This window comes from Ochotona curzoniae, unplaced genomic scaffold, assembly GCF_017591425.1.
Source record: "Ochotona curzoniae isolate NIBS_2020 unplaced genomic scaffold, NIBS_Ocur_1.0 contig_908, whole genome shotgun sequence".
Taxonomy (NCBI): domain Eukaryota; kingdom Metazoa; phylum Chordata; class Mammalia; order Lagomorpha; family Ochotonidae; genus Ochotona; species Ochotona curzoniae.
This window is the reverse complement of record NW_024466607.1, coordinates 36245001-36262479: the sequence shown is the minus strand read 5'-3', so window position 1 is coordinate 36262479 and position 17479 is coordinate 36245001. Positions and strand designations below refer to the sequence as shown.

The 17479-nt window shown below is 44.3% G+C and overlaps 1 protein-coding gene across 1 annotated transcript in view; it reads right to left on the bottom strand.

The window, feature by feature from the left end:
• Window positions 1-1552: 1552 nt before the first annotated feature.
• The window catches only part of SPIRE1 (spire type actin nucleation factor 1), a 153055-nt gene continuing 137128 nt past the window's right edge, over window positions 1553-17479 (bottom strand). Inside the window, exons 13-18 of the mRNA XM_040994839.1 lie at window positions 14571-14713; window positions 7150-7287; window positions 6296-6366; window positions 5771-5798; window positions 5537-5673; window positions 1553-4754 (exon numbers count right to left, since the gene is read on the bottom strand). Coding sequence (XP_040850773.1) covers window positions 4496-4754; window positions 5537-5673; window positions 5771-5798; window positions 6296-6366; window positions 7150-7287; window positions 14571-14713 — 776 coding nt within the window. The 3' untranslated portion in view covers window positions 1553-4495. The remainder of the gene's footprint in view (window positions 4755-5536; window positions 5674-5770; window positions 5799-6295; window positions 6367-7149; window positions 7288-14570; window positions 14714-17479) is intronic.

Sequence of the window (17479 nt, the reverse complement as noted above, 5' to 3'; positions counted from 1 at the left end):
CCAGGATGGGGTGTGGACCATGTTGGTCCAGGCCATCACACCTACTACCTTACAGTGAAAGCCAGGGATGGGGGGTATGCTGGGCAGGGCTAGGTTGTAGCAAACACCATGAGTGTTGGGACTGGGAGTGGGTAGGGCAGGTCAGGCTGCACCATTCAATGGCAAAGGCTAGGCTGGGAGATGGGCTATGCCAGGCTGAGTCACAGCAACCACTGGCATACACAAGATCTGTGTCTGGGAGCAGGCTGGGATTGGGCCTAGCAGGAAAAATGTGGGCACCCCTCTGATGGGTTGCAGCTCTCACCAGTGAGCATGAGAACTAGGGCTGGTGGCATACTTGGTTGGACAGGTGGTAGCACCCACAGGCATTAGTTGGGCCAGGTAGTGGGGTAGGTTTGGTTGAACTGGGCAGCAGCCCCCACTGAATGGACCAGTCTGCTGCATATAATGACTTGCAGAGGTACCAGGGTTGAGGGTAGGTTTGGTGGGTATTACTGAGGCTAGGCTGCAGTTCCTGCTGCTGTATGTGAGGGCTGAGCGTGTGGTGGGTAGAGAGAGGCTGGGCCACAGCATCTGTTGATTTGTGTTAAGAGATGGGACTGAGGACAGAACCGACTGGGTGACTGCAACAACCAGGGGGAATGCAGACTCAGGTAGGTGACAGGGCTGGACACTGCACTGGCTGGCACACACAGGATTCATGTCTGGTGTCACTTCTGGTAAGGTGTCCCCATACCTCAACTCTTCCTGCCTTCACCTGAGGCCCACATGACTAAACCTCCTTCTTAACCACTTAAATATCACCAAAAGTAAAACAAGCTTATATGCAAAAAAGGAATATATAAGGTCAGTGCTGTGGTGTAGTAGGTAGAGTTGCCACCTACAAAGCAGCCATCCTATGTGGTCGACGGTTCAAGTCCCTGCTGTTCCACTTCCAATCAAGCTCTCTGCTAACACACCTGGGAAAGCAGTAGAAGATGCCCGAAGTGGAAGAGCTGGGAGAAGCACCTCGCTCCAGGCTTTAGCCTGGCACAGATCTGGTCACTGTGGCCATCTGGGCAGTGGTGAAAGATCAGCAGTTGAAAGCTCATGCTCTGCCTCTTCTGCTCTTTCAAATACATAAATAAAAATTTTAAAGGGAACCCCCCCCCCGTTTATCCCCAGTTCTTGAAATCATACATGTTAAATACCCACAGGCTTCGGTTGCATCAGGTATTCCTCCATAAGGCTGTTTTAAAAAGATTTGTCTGCACATAATAAAAGCCTTACCTACACATAATAAAAGTCTCCATTTATGTGACTTCATAATAAAACGCTATGTACTCTGAGAACCATTTTTAATTTTCTACCCTGCCAAGATTAAAAAAAGAGGGGCGGGGGTCACAGCAGTGCCGGGCTTGTTTTCCCAGGGCTGTCCTTGTGGACAGCGGTTCTCAAATGACCCTCTGCCGCTGCTGATGGCATCTTGCCTTTCCAACCTGTGTGACTCCTGACAGCCAGTCACCAAGGGCAGCACCGCTGGACATGAGGCACTCAACACGGGCAGTCTGATGAAAGCCATTTTATTCTTCCCTAAATAAATTTCTTTTAAAATAAAAGAGTTTAATGGAAAACACTTTAGTACTGTCATGTGGCCCTGAATGCCAGCAACGCCTGAGCTTGACATACACAGGAAGCCAGTCGGTAGGACAAACTTCTTCATGGTCCTTCAACAGTGCATGTACACAATACTCTACTAGTTTGCTTTAGCACAGAATTTAAAACTTTCTGTTTTCTGTATGAACATCTAAAATTAGGTCCTATATTTATTAGTAGAGTTAGAAAAATAAAAGCTTTAAAAATTTCATGGTACTCATTCATGATGCTAATCACATAATCATTTCAAACATAAGATGATTTTAAAAATTCCTACATTAATAGCCTTCTCAGTTTAACTTAAAAGGCTTAAGACTCAAAATCTAGTAAGACTGTTAATGTACATATAAATTAATTTTCACTTGCCTTGGGAGAGTTAACTCCCACTGTCCACTGAACGAGCGCCTTTCAAATATTAATACATATGTTACAGTATTTACAAACATTCCTACATACTCTGACACTGATAGGAAGGGAAGCACAGATTTCCCAACACGGTAACTCATGGCGCTGGTACCGGCAGAAGTAAGAGCAGAACAGCAGGGAACAGGACAGAAGAGGGACCCTGCGAAGGCAGGTTATAAGTGAGAACAGAAAGTGCTGCCTGAAGTCAGACGAGGCTAAGGACTTCAGAATTTAGCTGCGTTAACTCCCATTTCATGGGGAGAAGAGCGAACTCAAGAGTATGGAGGAACAGGTATGTGTCATGGGTGAGACAGGGTTAAATTAAATGCAAGACTTTGTGTTGGCACCCAAAATAATGTGAACTAAAATCTCTACAATTTTAACTGTGCCTAGGCCTTTCCTTGGCTACTTTTTGCAAATTGTTTCAGATGGACACACCGCATACTTGATCTCCTTAATGCACCTGGTAAAGCGCCTTACCACTGTTGGCATTCACATTTGATGCCCTGTGAAGAGGGGGGTCACAATGCTAGAATCACCTTGCCCCGCATTATAAAGCTCAAGAAGACAAATTTACTGAGTCTCTTCTTGTGAAGGTGAACAAAATTCTCACTGGGGTGGTTTAGTCATTGCTTTAAAAAGCATACTTCACTCCAGGTAGCATATCATCAGACACAGGCAAGCCACCACCTTCTCCCTGAACCATGAGAAGGTCAAACCAAGCAGCCAGCAGGGAGGTGGCTAGCTGGCTGGAGTATCAAGTTCAGGGCGTCTCCTAGAGAATTTTCTAAATGGCATTTCCCTGGTATAATTGTTAGAGCTCCTAAACAACAGTTGTGAATATAACGGAAGCTTAACTGAGTTTATGTAACCGACAAGGGTTCTTGGGTGGCCCATGTTTACATGCATATATAGAAGGACTGTTAACATGCATTATTTTAGCCAACTGTTAAATTTTATTTCATTAAGTAATTTAAAGCCATTTACTAAATTTAAAATTTAAAGTCGTGAAAAATTACTTACTGGAGCAGTTCCGAGGTATTATCGTTAACTTAAAGAGGAAATGTCACTGTATTCTGATGCAGTATGAAATGTGACTGCCATGCCTTTTGTTAAATGGTGCTGTCACAGTGTTGATTGCATTTGTGTTCTGTGCCTTTCAAGAAATCATTGTGTATGTGTACTGTCTGATTTTTCCAACATTCATGGCAATTTGAGTTGGTTGCTCATTTCCAAGCATAATCAAAATAATAAAGTCCATGGTTTGGGTCAAAGAAACAGAAATTTCAGGTGTACAAAGCTGCCCTTCAATTTACCATCATCAAAAACTCAACTCATTAATTTGAGTCATTTGTAAGCAAAGCTAGTTGCGAAAAGCAGCCAAAAACTTTGCCTGTCAGCAGGTTAATTCTTAGGGGAATAATTGCAAAAGAGCTAGATTTTTTTTTTCTTTCAAAATTCATTTATAAAAATAAATTTCAGTTTGAGATTTTAGGTACCAAATTGTGACTGAATTTAGTCATGATGGCTCACTATAAAGTTGTGAAAAATGTTGAAAATGCCTGATGCCAGCTCATTTCCCTCCTGGCACCCTATGCTGTTCCAGCTCTTCTCACAGTTAACCAAAATACACTCAACAGCTTGACAGGTTTGTCGCCTTCCCTTGTCCTGAAATTCCTACAAAACTTAGCTCCCAGACCTCCCATTATAAAATTCCTAGTATCCGTTATTGTACGTCTATGACAGGGAAGCAAAGTGTCACCCACTCATGAGACACCTGATCAGAGCGCCAGGCGGACGCTGGCTGCTCAGAGGAAATGGCCGTCCTCATGGGCACACAACTTATTGCGATGTCCTGCACTAGGACGCAGCCTTGAAGTCCCACAGGCATTTTTTTTTTTTTAATCTCAGAGCAACAATAATTCAGAAACCAGCTGAGTGGTTGTTGGTTTTGTGCTGTGAGGCGATGAAGAGCCTGGCCCGCCTCCTGCTGCCCGGCGTACGGCAGGGCTCTGGGCTGCTATGTACATAAGGTAGGAACACTGTCATGTGGAAATGCCAATATGACTTACTGCTTAAAACTGTGCTAACATCGACACCTCTGTCACACTGATTTCTCACGTGAGAAGCTTTTTGCCTTAGTCAAGAAATCGTTTGAAGAAGGATAAAGAACTGAGCCAAGGAAAAAGTGTCAGGCTTCCAAATCCACACATTCACAGAAGCAAGTTTCAAACTCTCGTCCTCTCTCAGTGCAAATGAGCAACTGGCTGACCTGTCACACGGATTCAATCGACATGGACACAGCAGTCTGTGTAACAATGCGATTGCGGTAGAAGTCAGATCGAATGCAACTTCACACCTGTTCAATGAGACTGCGGGGAGGAGAGCCGGTCTGGGTCAGTGTTCTTGCGCACGAATGCCAACCTGGAGACAAAAGCAGCTGCAAGGCACAGGCTCAGATTTCATTGATAGTCCTCTCGGAAGGGCAGTACTCTGAGGGGCCTGCTGAGGACATGTAGAAGGACTGTGTTTTCCTTTTCAACCGGGCTCTTTTGTTGGCCAGCACCAGGCTGCGCCGGCTTGAGCTGATGATTTCCGAAATGAACTTTTTGCAGTCTACGCACACTTCCATGGTGCTCCAGTCCTCCATGAGCTCCTTGGGAAACTGCAGCTCTTCATCTGATCTGTCCACAGACTTGGATTTTGAGGAGAACCTAGAAGAAGAACCCCATGTGTGTCTAGCATCGTTACTTAATACTTAATCTTGTAATACTTACAAGATAGGAACAGCTGCTGCCAAATCATCGAGGAACGAATGAGTGTTTTCATATGTCATGTTTTTCCAAAGAATACTTTTTTTTTTAAAAAAACTGGAGACAAGGTTAAAAAACATATAATTTTTAGTCAACAGAAAACCTATTTGATTTCAAAACAATATTGAGAATGGTTTTCCTTCTAGAACTTCTGAAGTTCACAGTGTTCACCTCATCATCATACAAATGTGGACTGTCAATTTCGGCAACTACAATCAGTTGATGAACTACTGGGGCTTTGGAAGGTCTTGCAAGCTCTAACCCCGGGGATCCAAGGAGCCTGTGTCAGTATCAGTGAATGCTAAATTGGCAGCTCTCAGTATAAAGCTGTGTTTCTGCTTTTATGATAGTGAAGGAAGTCAAAGCTATTGACAAGCAGTGTACACACAGCATTAAAGAAACTTTCCTGCAGAACTAGGGAAGAGGAAGAAGGATTAGACTTAGTTCAGTGAACTTCACTGAAAACAACAGTTTTAAATGTGGATAGATGTTTATAGAACACAGAAGCTAAGTGTAAAGCAGAAATAAATCAAACGATATGAATAAAGCATCCTTCTGGTATAGCATGATCCCTGGGAAATCACTTCTGGTTGCCTCAGAGATCTGCATGCCTGCACCTGGGTCCGTCCGGAGGCGCAGCATCCTTTGTGCAAGGGGCCGGGAAGGTGCACACACTCACTCACCTGGCGATGCTCCGAAGTGGCCGGTGGTGGCCGGTGGAGGGCTTTTCTGGCCTCACGCAGCTTTCTCCTCTTTGCAAGGTAGAGGGTCCCAATGAAAAGATAGGAAGCGTGGAGTATGGCTTGGAGGGTAGCCGCATCTATCGTGCCAAATAAAACCAAGCTTGTGCTAAGTACTCTTAAAAGATGCAGTCATTAAAATGAGCAGAAGTTACAGTTTAACTAAGTTCAGCTTACCTTTTTGCAACACTGTGAGCACACGGGCCTGTGTACAGAATCACAAATATTACTTGGTATGACACAAAGCATGTTTAAGGAGCAGAACGGCTGGACTGTATATTTTTACAATAAATGGCAAAAACCCAATCCTTATTAAAATATAAGAAATGACACAACTGCGGATTGTCAAATCTTATGTAAATAAGGATCAAGTTTATATCTGTTTCAAAATTTTTAGGGGTCCATCTTGGGATCACATATAGCATTTTTTGTTTAAACATATTATTAGAATCCTCCCGGTTGTGTAAAAGACATAATATGTCTTGGCATCTTTTCTAGGTCCAGCACTAAATCACTGTTTGGCCCAGATTTTTAAGCGAATCAGTATTCCTAACTGCAAGGGTAGCACACAGTAATAAAACAGAATAGTTAATTTCTAATATTATTTTTGAGTAGAAAAATAATGACATAGTGAAGGTGATTGGTATTGTTTTGTTTTATGATTTTAAAAGTGATGTTTTCATAAGTTATCAAGCACCTTACCTCTTACAGAACTGACAGGTGTAAGACCAAGTGAAGAAGGAAAACCTCCTGGTTCGGCAACAAAAGCAGAGCTAAAAGACACAAAGTTCAAAGGAGAAAAGCAGTATGGCTAAGAGTTGATCTGTCTCCCACGTCTGAGGAGGCTTCACAGCGGTAAGCGGGAGGAACTCAGGAGTAACTGTTGATGGCTGCTTGGTGTATAATGATAATAACTACTTTAAAAGGAGATAAAAGGCCAATCTCTCAAACATCTCACTGTTGTGGAAGTAATCCAAAGAAGGTTTCGCAAAAATCCTTCCTCTGTTTTTCAAATAGAGTTTTCTTTATAGCTCTCTTAAAGGTATGATGACTGGGACCGGCGTTTGGTCTACTGCCCCAATGATCACGTCCCACACGGAAGGGCCAGGCTTGCTCTGCTCCTGTCTGTAGTTTTCCACCAGTGCAGAGGCTGGAGGCAGTGAGGGCTCAAGCACCTGCGTGGGAGGCCTGGAGTCAGTGTTTTTGGCTCCTGGTTCTGGCCTGACCCAGTCTGGCTGTTACAGGCATTTCGGGACTGAACCATGATACGGCTCTCTCCTTGTCTCTCAAGTAAATTAAATGAATTTTAATAGTTGACCAAATGTGCCATTTTACAAAGGAGTATCATTTTTTATGGTATTTTTTCCACAGATGTTGATCTCCAAAAGAAAAATAAACAACCTCTTGTGAGTGAGGCAGAACAAGCATAACTATCTTTGAGAATCCAAACATCTTGCCTCCTAAGCTCCCTCGAGGGCCTATGCCATCTGGCTAGGAGCTCACATCCGGGACTGGCCATCCTGCCCTGCTGTTCAATGAGTGTGAAATGGCTCTACCTTTCCTTTTTTCAGGGCGGTGTAGACATCTTTATACTGCTGGTATTTCTCCAGTTCTGCCTTCACCAGGACCTGACGAATATGCATGACTTCCTCCACAGTGAGAGCAAGGCATTCCACTGGGTAGCAGAATTCCTCCTGAAATTCAAAACTCCGCGTAAGACACTTCTCTTTGCTGCAGAACTGCAGAACCTCCCTTCAGCTCAGACACCTGGGTTAGTAGATTCAGAGAAAAGAAGAGGTTTCCCATGATCACTGGGACAGAACTGGCTCCCTCTGGGGACCACATCATTTGTAATTACGTTGAGGCCACAGAAAGCAACAAACTTCCAGGGGACCATGTGAAACTGCAGCCTTTGCAATTTCCAATAAATCTACACTTGTCGTGTTTAAATATTATGCCTCTTGTAACTTTATTCCATTAAGCAGAACTATGTATCTATTCTTGAAATCTTCAAAAAAATCTTGTTCTAAACCAACTTATACAGGTTTTCTTTTGTGATTATTCCAAAACATAACATTCAGTGTTTTGTTTTACATTCTGTTATAAACCGCAGATCTACAACGCTAGTGGCTCTGTGTTAAAAACTAGTTCGTGGTACCCAGAATAGCCAGAAGAAAGTGGTTAGTAATGTATACCGACAAGCATTATTTAGTGGTCAGTTACATCAGCACGCACTTCACAGAATCCTCCCAGTGTAAGTGGAACTGGAAGGCCAACAGCGAGGCCTGCAGCCCTGTGGGACTCTCTCCTGGCTGTCTGCCCCTCCAGTTCTCTGAATTCCTGCTATTACTTTTCAGCAACTGCTGATTGTGCAAATCAGCCCTGGGAGGCTGTGGAGAGACTGAGGAATTTAATAATATTTATCCTGGCAGTGTTATGTTAATGGCTTCCCTAAAAACAGCTGTGAAAGATGTTGATGTAACTGATCCCATTGAGTGGGAGCCTCAGGCTCATCCGCTCGCCATCCGGCCACACTTGATTGGAGGATCTAAGAGAAAGACAGAACAGTCTTGTGCATTCGGGCTCTGCCAGGCTTCAAGGGGCCATTGTGGTGCAGTGACACTGAAACTGAATGTTCTCAGCACAAACACATTACAATTCACTCCCCCCAAACACACAATAGCATCGCTCACAGGCTTCTGGGGACACAAACAAGCCAAATGGGAAAGCACATGACTATGAATGTGGACAGTTTATGGAGTTTTAACACTCAGTTCTGTCTTTCAATCAGAAAAAAAAAATTTAGGTTGCGTCTTGGCAAACATTAGCATTTATTAAAAACTGCAGGTGGGAGAACTACTGCTCTTTATTGAAAATCAATCCAAAATCAACTCGTCATGCTAACATAAAGGATTTTAAATTAGCTAAAAAAAATGTTCCCAGGGAAAAAACCCTGTATTTGTAAGATAGGAGTATACTACTATTTGGAGGGAAGGGGGTGGTTTCTTCCAACAGATTACATCATATACTCGAAGATGCCCAAAATACTCATTTAAGAGAAAAAAAATCACTCATCACACTTTTTTTTTTCTTTCAATAAGAAAAACTTTCACAAATGAGAGGATTAAATTGGCACATTCAGTAATCTACTCGGTTTGCTTCAGCCTGAGGAAGCAAGAGTGGAGTCACGTGGGAACAACAAACTGCCTCTCTGACGGTTAAAGCCATTGAAATCAAACCCTGGGATTGGCACTGTGGTGCAGTGAGTTACGCCACTGCATGCGACGCCAGTATCCCCTGAGTGACAGTTTGAGTAATGGCTGCTCCACTTCAGATCCAGTCCCCTGCAAGGCGCTTGGGGAAGCAGCAGCAGATGGCCCAAATGCTCGAAACCAGATTAGAATACCAGGTTTCTAGCTTCAGCCTAGTTCAGCCCTCTTTATTATGGCCATTTGTGAGATTCAACCAGTGAACGGAAGGTTGTTCTCTGCAACCCTGCCTTTCAAATGAAGAAATTCTTAAGAAAGGAAAAACAAACAAACAAAAAACTCCACACAACTGAATATAAACTTAGTAAGGCGTGGCAGCTAAACACATCCGAACGACAGCCCCACTCTTCACATATTTCAGAAACAATTTTCCTAAGATCATTTTTATTTAACAGCGAGGAACATGAGTAGGATACATTTTCTGATAGCTTAATTAGCATGTGACAAAACTGCTACGCTCTTACAAAGCAGTGTTTGAATCTAGCAAATAACCAGATATTCACTACTGATTTTGTCATCTCACAGAAAACCAGGTAACCAGAGCTATTCTTCTGCTTGCTAGTAAGTATCAAAGAGTGCCAGTTTCCTTGATTTGGCAACTAAGATACCTGGGTATCTCAGGAGGGCAGTGACTCTTTTTCAGACACAATAAACCTGACAGCTTGAGCTTCCCTCTTCAGCCTCAAGTCACCGAGACGCTTAGTCAAGCACACTTTACCAACTTACTGCTTTGAATGACACACAAATCCAGAGCTGCAGAGGATGCAGTAAGAATTCCCAGGTTTTTGTTTGTTTTCTAATTTTTTTTCCCACATTAAAATTTATTAAGGGTATGAAGGAGGCTACTGAAACTTTAAAAATATGAAATCTTACGGTGTTTTGAGGCTTTAAAAACTTTTTTTTAACTGTGAAACACTTGTGGGGTGCTATTTTCTTTTTAAAAAATTTCAAGCACACTACTGGTTAGTAAAATAATTTTCATCAGGTCAAATGCTAATGTTTTAATTCTGGAGCTTTCCCAAGGACAACAAAACTTGAATGCAACATGAAAAAAAAAATCAGCAAATAGTTGCTGTAGAATGGCTTTCTCCCATCAGCTAACAAAAATATTAACTCAACATCCCCAACGCCACACTGAACTTGAGCTGCTCCTGTGCTGCTGATGTTGTTCTAAGGGGTGCACAGCACTCAGGGTTCAAATGGTGGGGGAGGGTCTCATACATAGGACATGGAACACAGGGGATCCCACTACCAAGCCCCCAGCCCATCTGAGTGGCAGATGGGGACAAAGGGTGAGGACCGTGCCAGCATAAACCTATTTTTCTTGTTGTATTCAAATGTGAATCCTAGATTTAGTGAAGGGGAAGCTAAATCTTTGGTTTTTAATAAGGATTACAACATACGGTAGAGTCAGACATGTCTTTAAATGGATTTGTATACATGTTACTAAAATCGCTGAGTTTTTGTTGAATATTCTGGTTACATTTGACCATTCAAAGAGGTTGAGACTGCACAGCACAGAGGCTACGGAGCATGTGGTAAAACCGTGCTCATGAGTCACGACAGACAGCGGCAGGGGAATCATGGTTTATGTGGTCTTCCTCATCAGCTGAAGCTTCATAGATGAGTAGCAGACAGTTGACTATTACCCGTAACAGCCACTGGTTTCTGGTTTCTAGTTAGCCAAAGGGAGGCACATTGAAGCAAAAACAGCAATTTTCAAGTTTAATTAAGGTTTAAAATTTGACGTAGTGTGTGGCCTTGCTGTACAGGACAGCAGGATGAGGCCGTCCTGACGAGTTACATTAAGGAGTGGTGAGAGTAAAATGCTGTCCTCTACACGTAACCACATGCTGCCCAAGGTGCTGGTCTAACTGAGAAGGAGGACAGGGACTGACCCCATATTTCAAGATAATTTTATTTGCCATCTGGTCTCTTTTCTACCTCAAGATGTGTAATAAGGAGGAGGAACAGAGAAGTTGGTGCTGGGTCATTCTGATGGGTACCCTGAAGGGTGCTACACTGAGGCAGGGGGCCTTGACATGGTTCCAGGGTTTTAAATTTCACTTCCCTGAAGGTTAATGTAATCTAGTACTAAAATACAACATTCAGTGTAAAATTCTTAACAAACGGTAAGAAAGCACACAATTATTTAAAATAACCACATCAACAGAAAGGAAACTGAAAACTTTCCTCTTCAGAGGAGCAACACCCTACCACAAGGTACTGGACACAGTCAGATGTTTGGCACCGGGAGGCTGTCTTTTGGGCATCTGGCCCTCAGAGCTTGGCTGCATGGCAGGAGCCACTCTGCCAGCTGAGTCAGTGACTGCTCTTCTGAAAGTGGGGGGAGACCCAGAGAAAAGCACCACTGGCACCCAGAGTACTTCCAACACATGGAGCTAGAAGGGAGCACTGCCCTGAGACAAACACCCAGGGGCCATCTCAATCTGATGCTGCATTTAGAGTTTGTTGTCCTTTCAAAGTCATTTCTCTCTCAGCTGAAATTGTGGTGGGATCTACGCATCCTACACAAGATTGGAATCAATGATCAGAAGCAAAGTGCCAGTCTAAGCTGTTAATTTCTCGCAGAGTGCAGTAGCTAGAGCATCACTGTTGAAACAGTACAGAGAGTCAAGTAGTCCCCAGAACCAGCAGAAAGAGGCCAACCTTTGCGGATTTCCACCTGCTGGTAAAAGCTCTCTCACACAGATAATACATAGCCCCTGCTACCCCAAACATGGCTGCTTCAAAAGGATGAGAGCTGAGCAGAGAAGCTGCTTGTATGGTAGAAAAAAGTGGTCGGAAAGGCGTCCTGGGCCATACACTGGTTATCCTAGGAACCTGAACAATAAATAAGGGAGAAAAGAAAATGGCAGGAAAAAAACGAAAAAGCAGAAAATAACGCTGAACACAGTGACCTACAAACAGTAACACAGAAAATAAATAACAAACAAAACAGAAAACCCCACGAGGATGGTAACAGTCCACACCATGTCTGCATCTGAGTATGTGGTAAGTCAGAAACCGAACCTTGAAGTGTTGCCCAGAGAGTGCAGAGACCACATTGCAAAGTCACATTTTGGATTGTTCCAGCTGGGTGGCCCTGTGAGCATTCTGAGTCCCCCCACTCAGGGGTGCTGGGCTGCAGGACAGAGCTAATGGCTTCCTGAGAAAGCACAGGGTACCAGGGGCGAAATTCATAAAGAAAAACTGTGCCTGGGTTTCAAGATTTCTTTGCACCAAAATATATTTATCTTCTAATTTCACTTTCCAACAAACTTTCTGAAGTTCCCTACTATACAACAAGCACTCTTACTTCGTGGCAGTCTACCTTAACCTAGAAGGGGAGTCACCCCCAATCATTAGGCCAAATGATTAAAAAAAAATACATTTCATACATCCTAAGGAAAGGGAAGGTGGTAGATTCTGGACCCTATGGAGTTGTACCAAAAAGTTAAAAAAAAAAAGTAAATCCAGATTTTCAAAAGTAAAGTGAAGCTAAAAATTCAAACTAACTACTGTACTTACCATGCTAGAGACACTACTTCTCATGTGTGTGTTTTTGGGAATCCCAAGATGGCTACTGTCAGCCTTACGCTCATTTTTATCTTTGTTGAAACTAGGAGGCACAGGGCAAGGGCCATCCTCTCTACCCCTCCGTGGACCTGCTCCTTGTCCCTCAGCGTAAGCCCCATCTAGGCAGACCTGGGAGCTCTCCCACTGCCTGTTCAGAGATCCTGTGTACTGACTGCGATTGTTCCTTCTTGCTCTCCTTGTTTAACTGCAAAGTATGTCATACAGGATTACAGTCTGCCCAAGCAAGAGTTCAGCTTTGCCAGTTCCCTGCTATGGGCTGAATGTTTGGCCTAACCTCTGATATCAGCTAACATGACACTGTGCTTGATAATTCTTTCACGCTGATATTTTTTGGGGTTTAAGTCTGTCTGCAATAATGATGCTATATGATCATAAGCGTCAAGTTAAAGTTGGCGAAATGATATACTGATTTCTAGGAGTGGTTGAGTCATGGATAACTGGACTCATGAAACATCATCAAGGAGTCCTCTATCAAATACATTTTTTAAAGATTTATTTATTTTTATATGAAAGGCAGATTTACAGAGAGAAGGAGAGACAGAATGATCTTTCATTCTCTTGTTCGCTCTCCAAATGGGTGCAAAGGTTAGAGCTGAGTCAATCTGAAGCCATGAGCCAGGAGTTTCTTCCTGGTTTCTCATGGGGGGAGGGGGTGTGCAGGGACTTCTTTCTCAGGCCAAAAGCAGGGAGATGGATGGGAAATGGAGCAGTAAGTACATGAACCAGTGTCTGCAGGGCATACTGGCACCTGCAGATGGGGGATTAGCATATTTTTAAGCTGTGACAGTAACAGAGATTATGGTAAAGCAATGACTTATTCATTTTTTAAAAAGTTTTAAAATACGCAACTAGATGGTGCTGGTCAGTTATGCTTTTCTTTTGCAAACCACTAACAAGGCAGTACTCAACATTTTATCAAAACAGCATTTTTTTTTTTTCTAGTGAGCATACCTGGGTTAGAGGAATCCTATTGGAAATTGTCATAAAATATCAGCTGTTAAGTAGCGCTGTTTTGGAATAGAGATGACTGAACAAATAACAACCCTCTAAGTTCTATTCAAACTTCCTGCGTTGGGGTTGGCAATGTGGTGAGGCAGTAAACTACTCCCATATTGAAGCACTGGCTCGAGTTCTGGCTGCTCTGCTTCTAATTTAGCTCCCTGCTAATTCACCTGGGGAGGCATCAAAGGATGGTCCAAGTACTTTAGCTTCTGACACTGCGTAGGGGAAACATGGTTGGAGTTCCTGGCTTCTGGCTTTGGCCTGGCTCAGCCCCAGCTGTTGTAGCCATTTGGGGAATGAACCAAGGGTGGAAGATCTCTTTCTGTCTGTCTCTCCCTCTTTTCCTATTGCTCTTTCAATAAAAAAATAATAATAATAACAAGAAGAAAAACAAAAAACTCACACCTCCCTGTGTTCATAATAATCACACTGTCCCTTCACAGTAAGGGACACCTGTTGTTGCGGCATTTGGAGCTGTAAGAGGGAATCACAATCCAAAAGGAAGAACATCAGCATTTTCAAGTGTATCTGATGCAACATCTGTGCTTAGACTGTGAGTAGAATACGGACCGAAGTACTGCATTCTGCCTGCAAATATTTAGGAAGCCGAGTGAGTGGAACTATAAAGAACGCCTGTAGACCTCCTTTAGCTTGTGGATCTTTAATTCTTCCTGGAGCTCAGTGTGTGCTGTGCAATGTCCTTAGAATAAATAGCCACTACAAGAACCTGGACATCTCTGGAAAATAGCAAACATTGTGAACTGGTCCAAAGAGCAGTATCAGTCCCACCATCACACAACATACTAGAGGCAACGTACCATGATTGCTAGGAAGTCAAAATTTCCTCTCCTCTTGTACTTCTGCCTCGATAAAATCATCTACTATTGTCAAATTCTGCTGGGAGTTTTAAAATCAGCTTTTACCAATTTAAAATGGACTATTATCCTTTGAAAAGAACCAAACATTTCTCTACTAATAACCATGCATACTTTGATGAATCTTCTGAAAAAAAAAACAACATTGTGGTTAAAGATTCTATTCTAACTTCTGGAAGTTTCCTTCTCCCAGCATCACTGTCTGTAGTGGGCAGTCTTTTCAGTACTTACAAGAGAGCGGGAGCTCTGCCGGGATGGGGGCAGAAACTGTCTCACGTTGGTGGGTGTCTCCTTCTCGATGGAATGCCTTCTCTGGGGCGGCTGCCGTCTCTCCGGCTGGGGTGTTGATGAGATGGGCAAGAATTTCGGAGGCTCTGCAGATGCAACCAGATGCAATGAACTCTCTCACAAAACAATTTAGATTCTGCATTTCCTAACAAAGCATCCTTTGTTGTGTGAGACAAACACCACATTCCAAGATGATGTATTTACTTCAGTGGAGAGAGACGTTAAAGATGCAGGGAAAACACTCAAGATTGTTGGAGGAATGTCTGCCAAGATAGTAATAGCAAGGAAAAAAGCAAAAATGTTCTGTATACTTAGATTCAAGCAAACCCAAACACAAAGGTGTGAATACAGCCTCCGGTAAATAAATGCATGCCCATTTTGAGAACTTAAAATCTCAGGTATTATTTTTAAAAATGCATCCTCCTTTTACATTCTCTTATAGATAAAGGCCAATGGTGTGGCACAGTAGTGTAAGTGTCTGTCTGCCACACTGGTGACCCATACGGGTGCTCATTTTTGCCCCTGCTGCTTTACTTTCTGCTCCAGCTCCCTGCTTATGGCCTGGGAAAGCAGTGGAAGACGGCCAAAGTCTTTGGGTCCCAGAACCAGTGTGGGAGAACCAGTGCAAGCTTCTGACTTTGGATTGGCTATCTGGAGAGTAAGCCAGCAGATGAAAATTCTTTCTTCCCTCTCCCCCACCTTCTCTCTCTGTGTCTCTTATTCACTATGTAACTGTCTTTCAAACAAAGATAATTTTTTAAAAAGTTAATTTAAAATGTTAATATTGTTTACACAGTTGAGAGGGATGCATGCCCATGTGGGCTTCTGATGAGGGAGGGGAAGATCAGGTATGTTGGAAGGGAAGAGGCCCCATCTTCCTGCCAAACTATCCAGGGAAGGGAAATGGTCATTTGATGATGTCTCAGAGACTCTGATGTGGGGAAGGGGGTTCCGAGGATGTTAATTGAGTGGTATTGATATTGTTGGTTTTGTTGCTCCAGGGTTGAGAAAATCTCTACAAGGTCTATTGGTTGGCAAACTCTACCTTAATGTATCCATAAGCAGAACATGCTGCAAAGCTTGGCCAGAATCGTTCAATCTGTTCTGCTTTCCATCCTTTGATGGGGCAGTTGACATCATCTGCTGGCACAGCAGCTAGATGAACTGCTGTCACATGCTTGGTGTGCATCTGGACATGCTCTCCATGGCACAGGCACCAGCGACTAAGGAGGCCCAGTTCTGATACATGCACTCCAAGGTTGGACTACACATCCTGTGACTTTCCCTGTGGCTGGGGTTTGAGTTAAGTGGTCCAGTCGGGAAGTCCCCAGGAAACCTCACCTGGGGTGACTTCAGACTTGATTCTTGTGTGCACCAGACAGTGCAGGGTTAGATGTAGTCTGTCGCCTGCACCAGCTAATGCACATAGCAATGGATGCCGCTTGGTCAGTTCTGCCTCAGCCCCATATCTCACATGTACTGATGGGTGCTATGTCCTAGCCCAGCCAGCCTGCCACAGACTCGACTCTCACTCATACCAGTGGGTGTGGTGACCCAGTTGGGATGACCCCCAACAGCCTCCACGAAGCCTGCCTAGAGTCCCAGTTTGTGTGTGTGCCAACCTCTGCTATAGCCTACCCCAGCCCAGCACACATCCCATCTTTCTCTCATGTACACTCACACGTGTTTTGGCTTGGCTCAGCCTGACCAGCCCCCAGATCCAGCCCTTACAAATGGCAACAGGTACCACCACTTGTCTAGCCTGGCCCTGGTTATTGTTCTTGTGTTCACTAGCAGGAGAGTGCCCACAGTACCCAGGCATGTTCCTAGCCCCTGATCTTGCACCTGCCAAGAGGTATGATGGTCCAGCCTGACATGACTTACCACTGATCCTAGCACTTGTCAGCTGGTGTTGTGGCCTTGTTTAGTTGGCATGCACCCATTCCGTTTTTTGTGTACGTCAGCAGGTTTAACAGCCTGGCCCACCTCCACACAAGCCCACACCTAGTCCCAGCTCTTACGCTCACCAGTGGAGGCAGCAGCACAGCAAGGGAGTCTGGGAAGTTCCCCTACCAGGGCCCACTCTCAGTCCCAGGCCTTGGTGTGCTAGCAGGTGTTCTGGTCCAGTCTGAGATGGCCCACTCCTAGCCTCAGCATTTGCCAGCAGATGCTACAGCCTGGCTTAGCCCAGCTTGCCCTTAGATTTGTGGTCCAACCCAGCCTGGCCTACACCCTTGTCCTGGCTCTCATTCATGCCAGTATGTGCTGTGAACTGACTCTGCCCAGTCTACTTTCAGACCCAGCTCACACATCTGCCAATGGGTGCTTGTAATAGTCCGGCCTAATCTAGCCTGGTATAGCTTGCTCCCAGCCCTAGTTCTTGTGCTCAGCAATGGGAATTGTGCCTAGCACGGGAATTCCCAAAGTTCCCCTCCTCGGCCTGCTCTCGGCCCCAGATCCTTTGGGTGCTGCTGCTCATACTGACATGGCCGGCCCCTAGTCTTGGCTCTCAACAGTAGGTACTATGGCCTAGCCTGACTTGCCTGCGACTAATCTGGCTCTCACAGAGGTGTATTATAGCCTAGCCCAGCTTGGCCTACTCCCAGACATAACTCTTGTGTGACTTAGCAAGTCTCATGGCCTAGCCCAGCCTGTCCCACAATCATTCTGGCTCTCGCAGGCACCAGTGGGTGCTGGGTTTGGCCTACCGCTATATCCAGCCCGCATACATGCCAATGAGTGCTGTAGCCTTGCCCAGCCTTTTCTGCCCCAGTTCTCTTGGTCATCAGTGGGAGCTGGAGCCCAGCAAGGGAGTCCCAAGTTCCCTTCCCAGACTCATTCCCCTCCCTCGA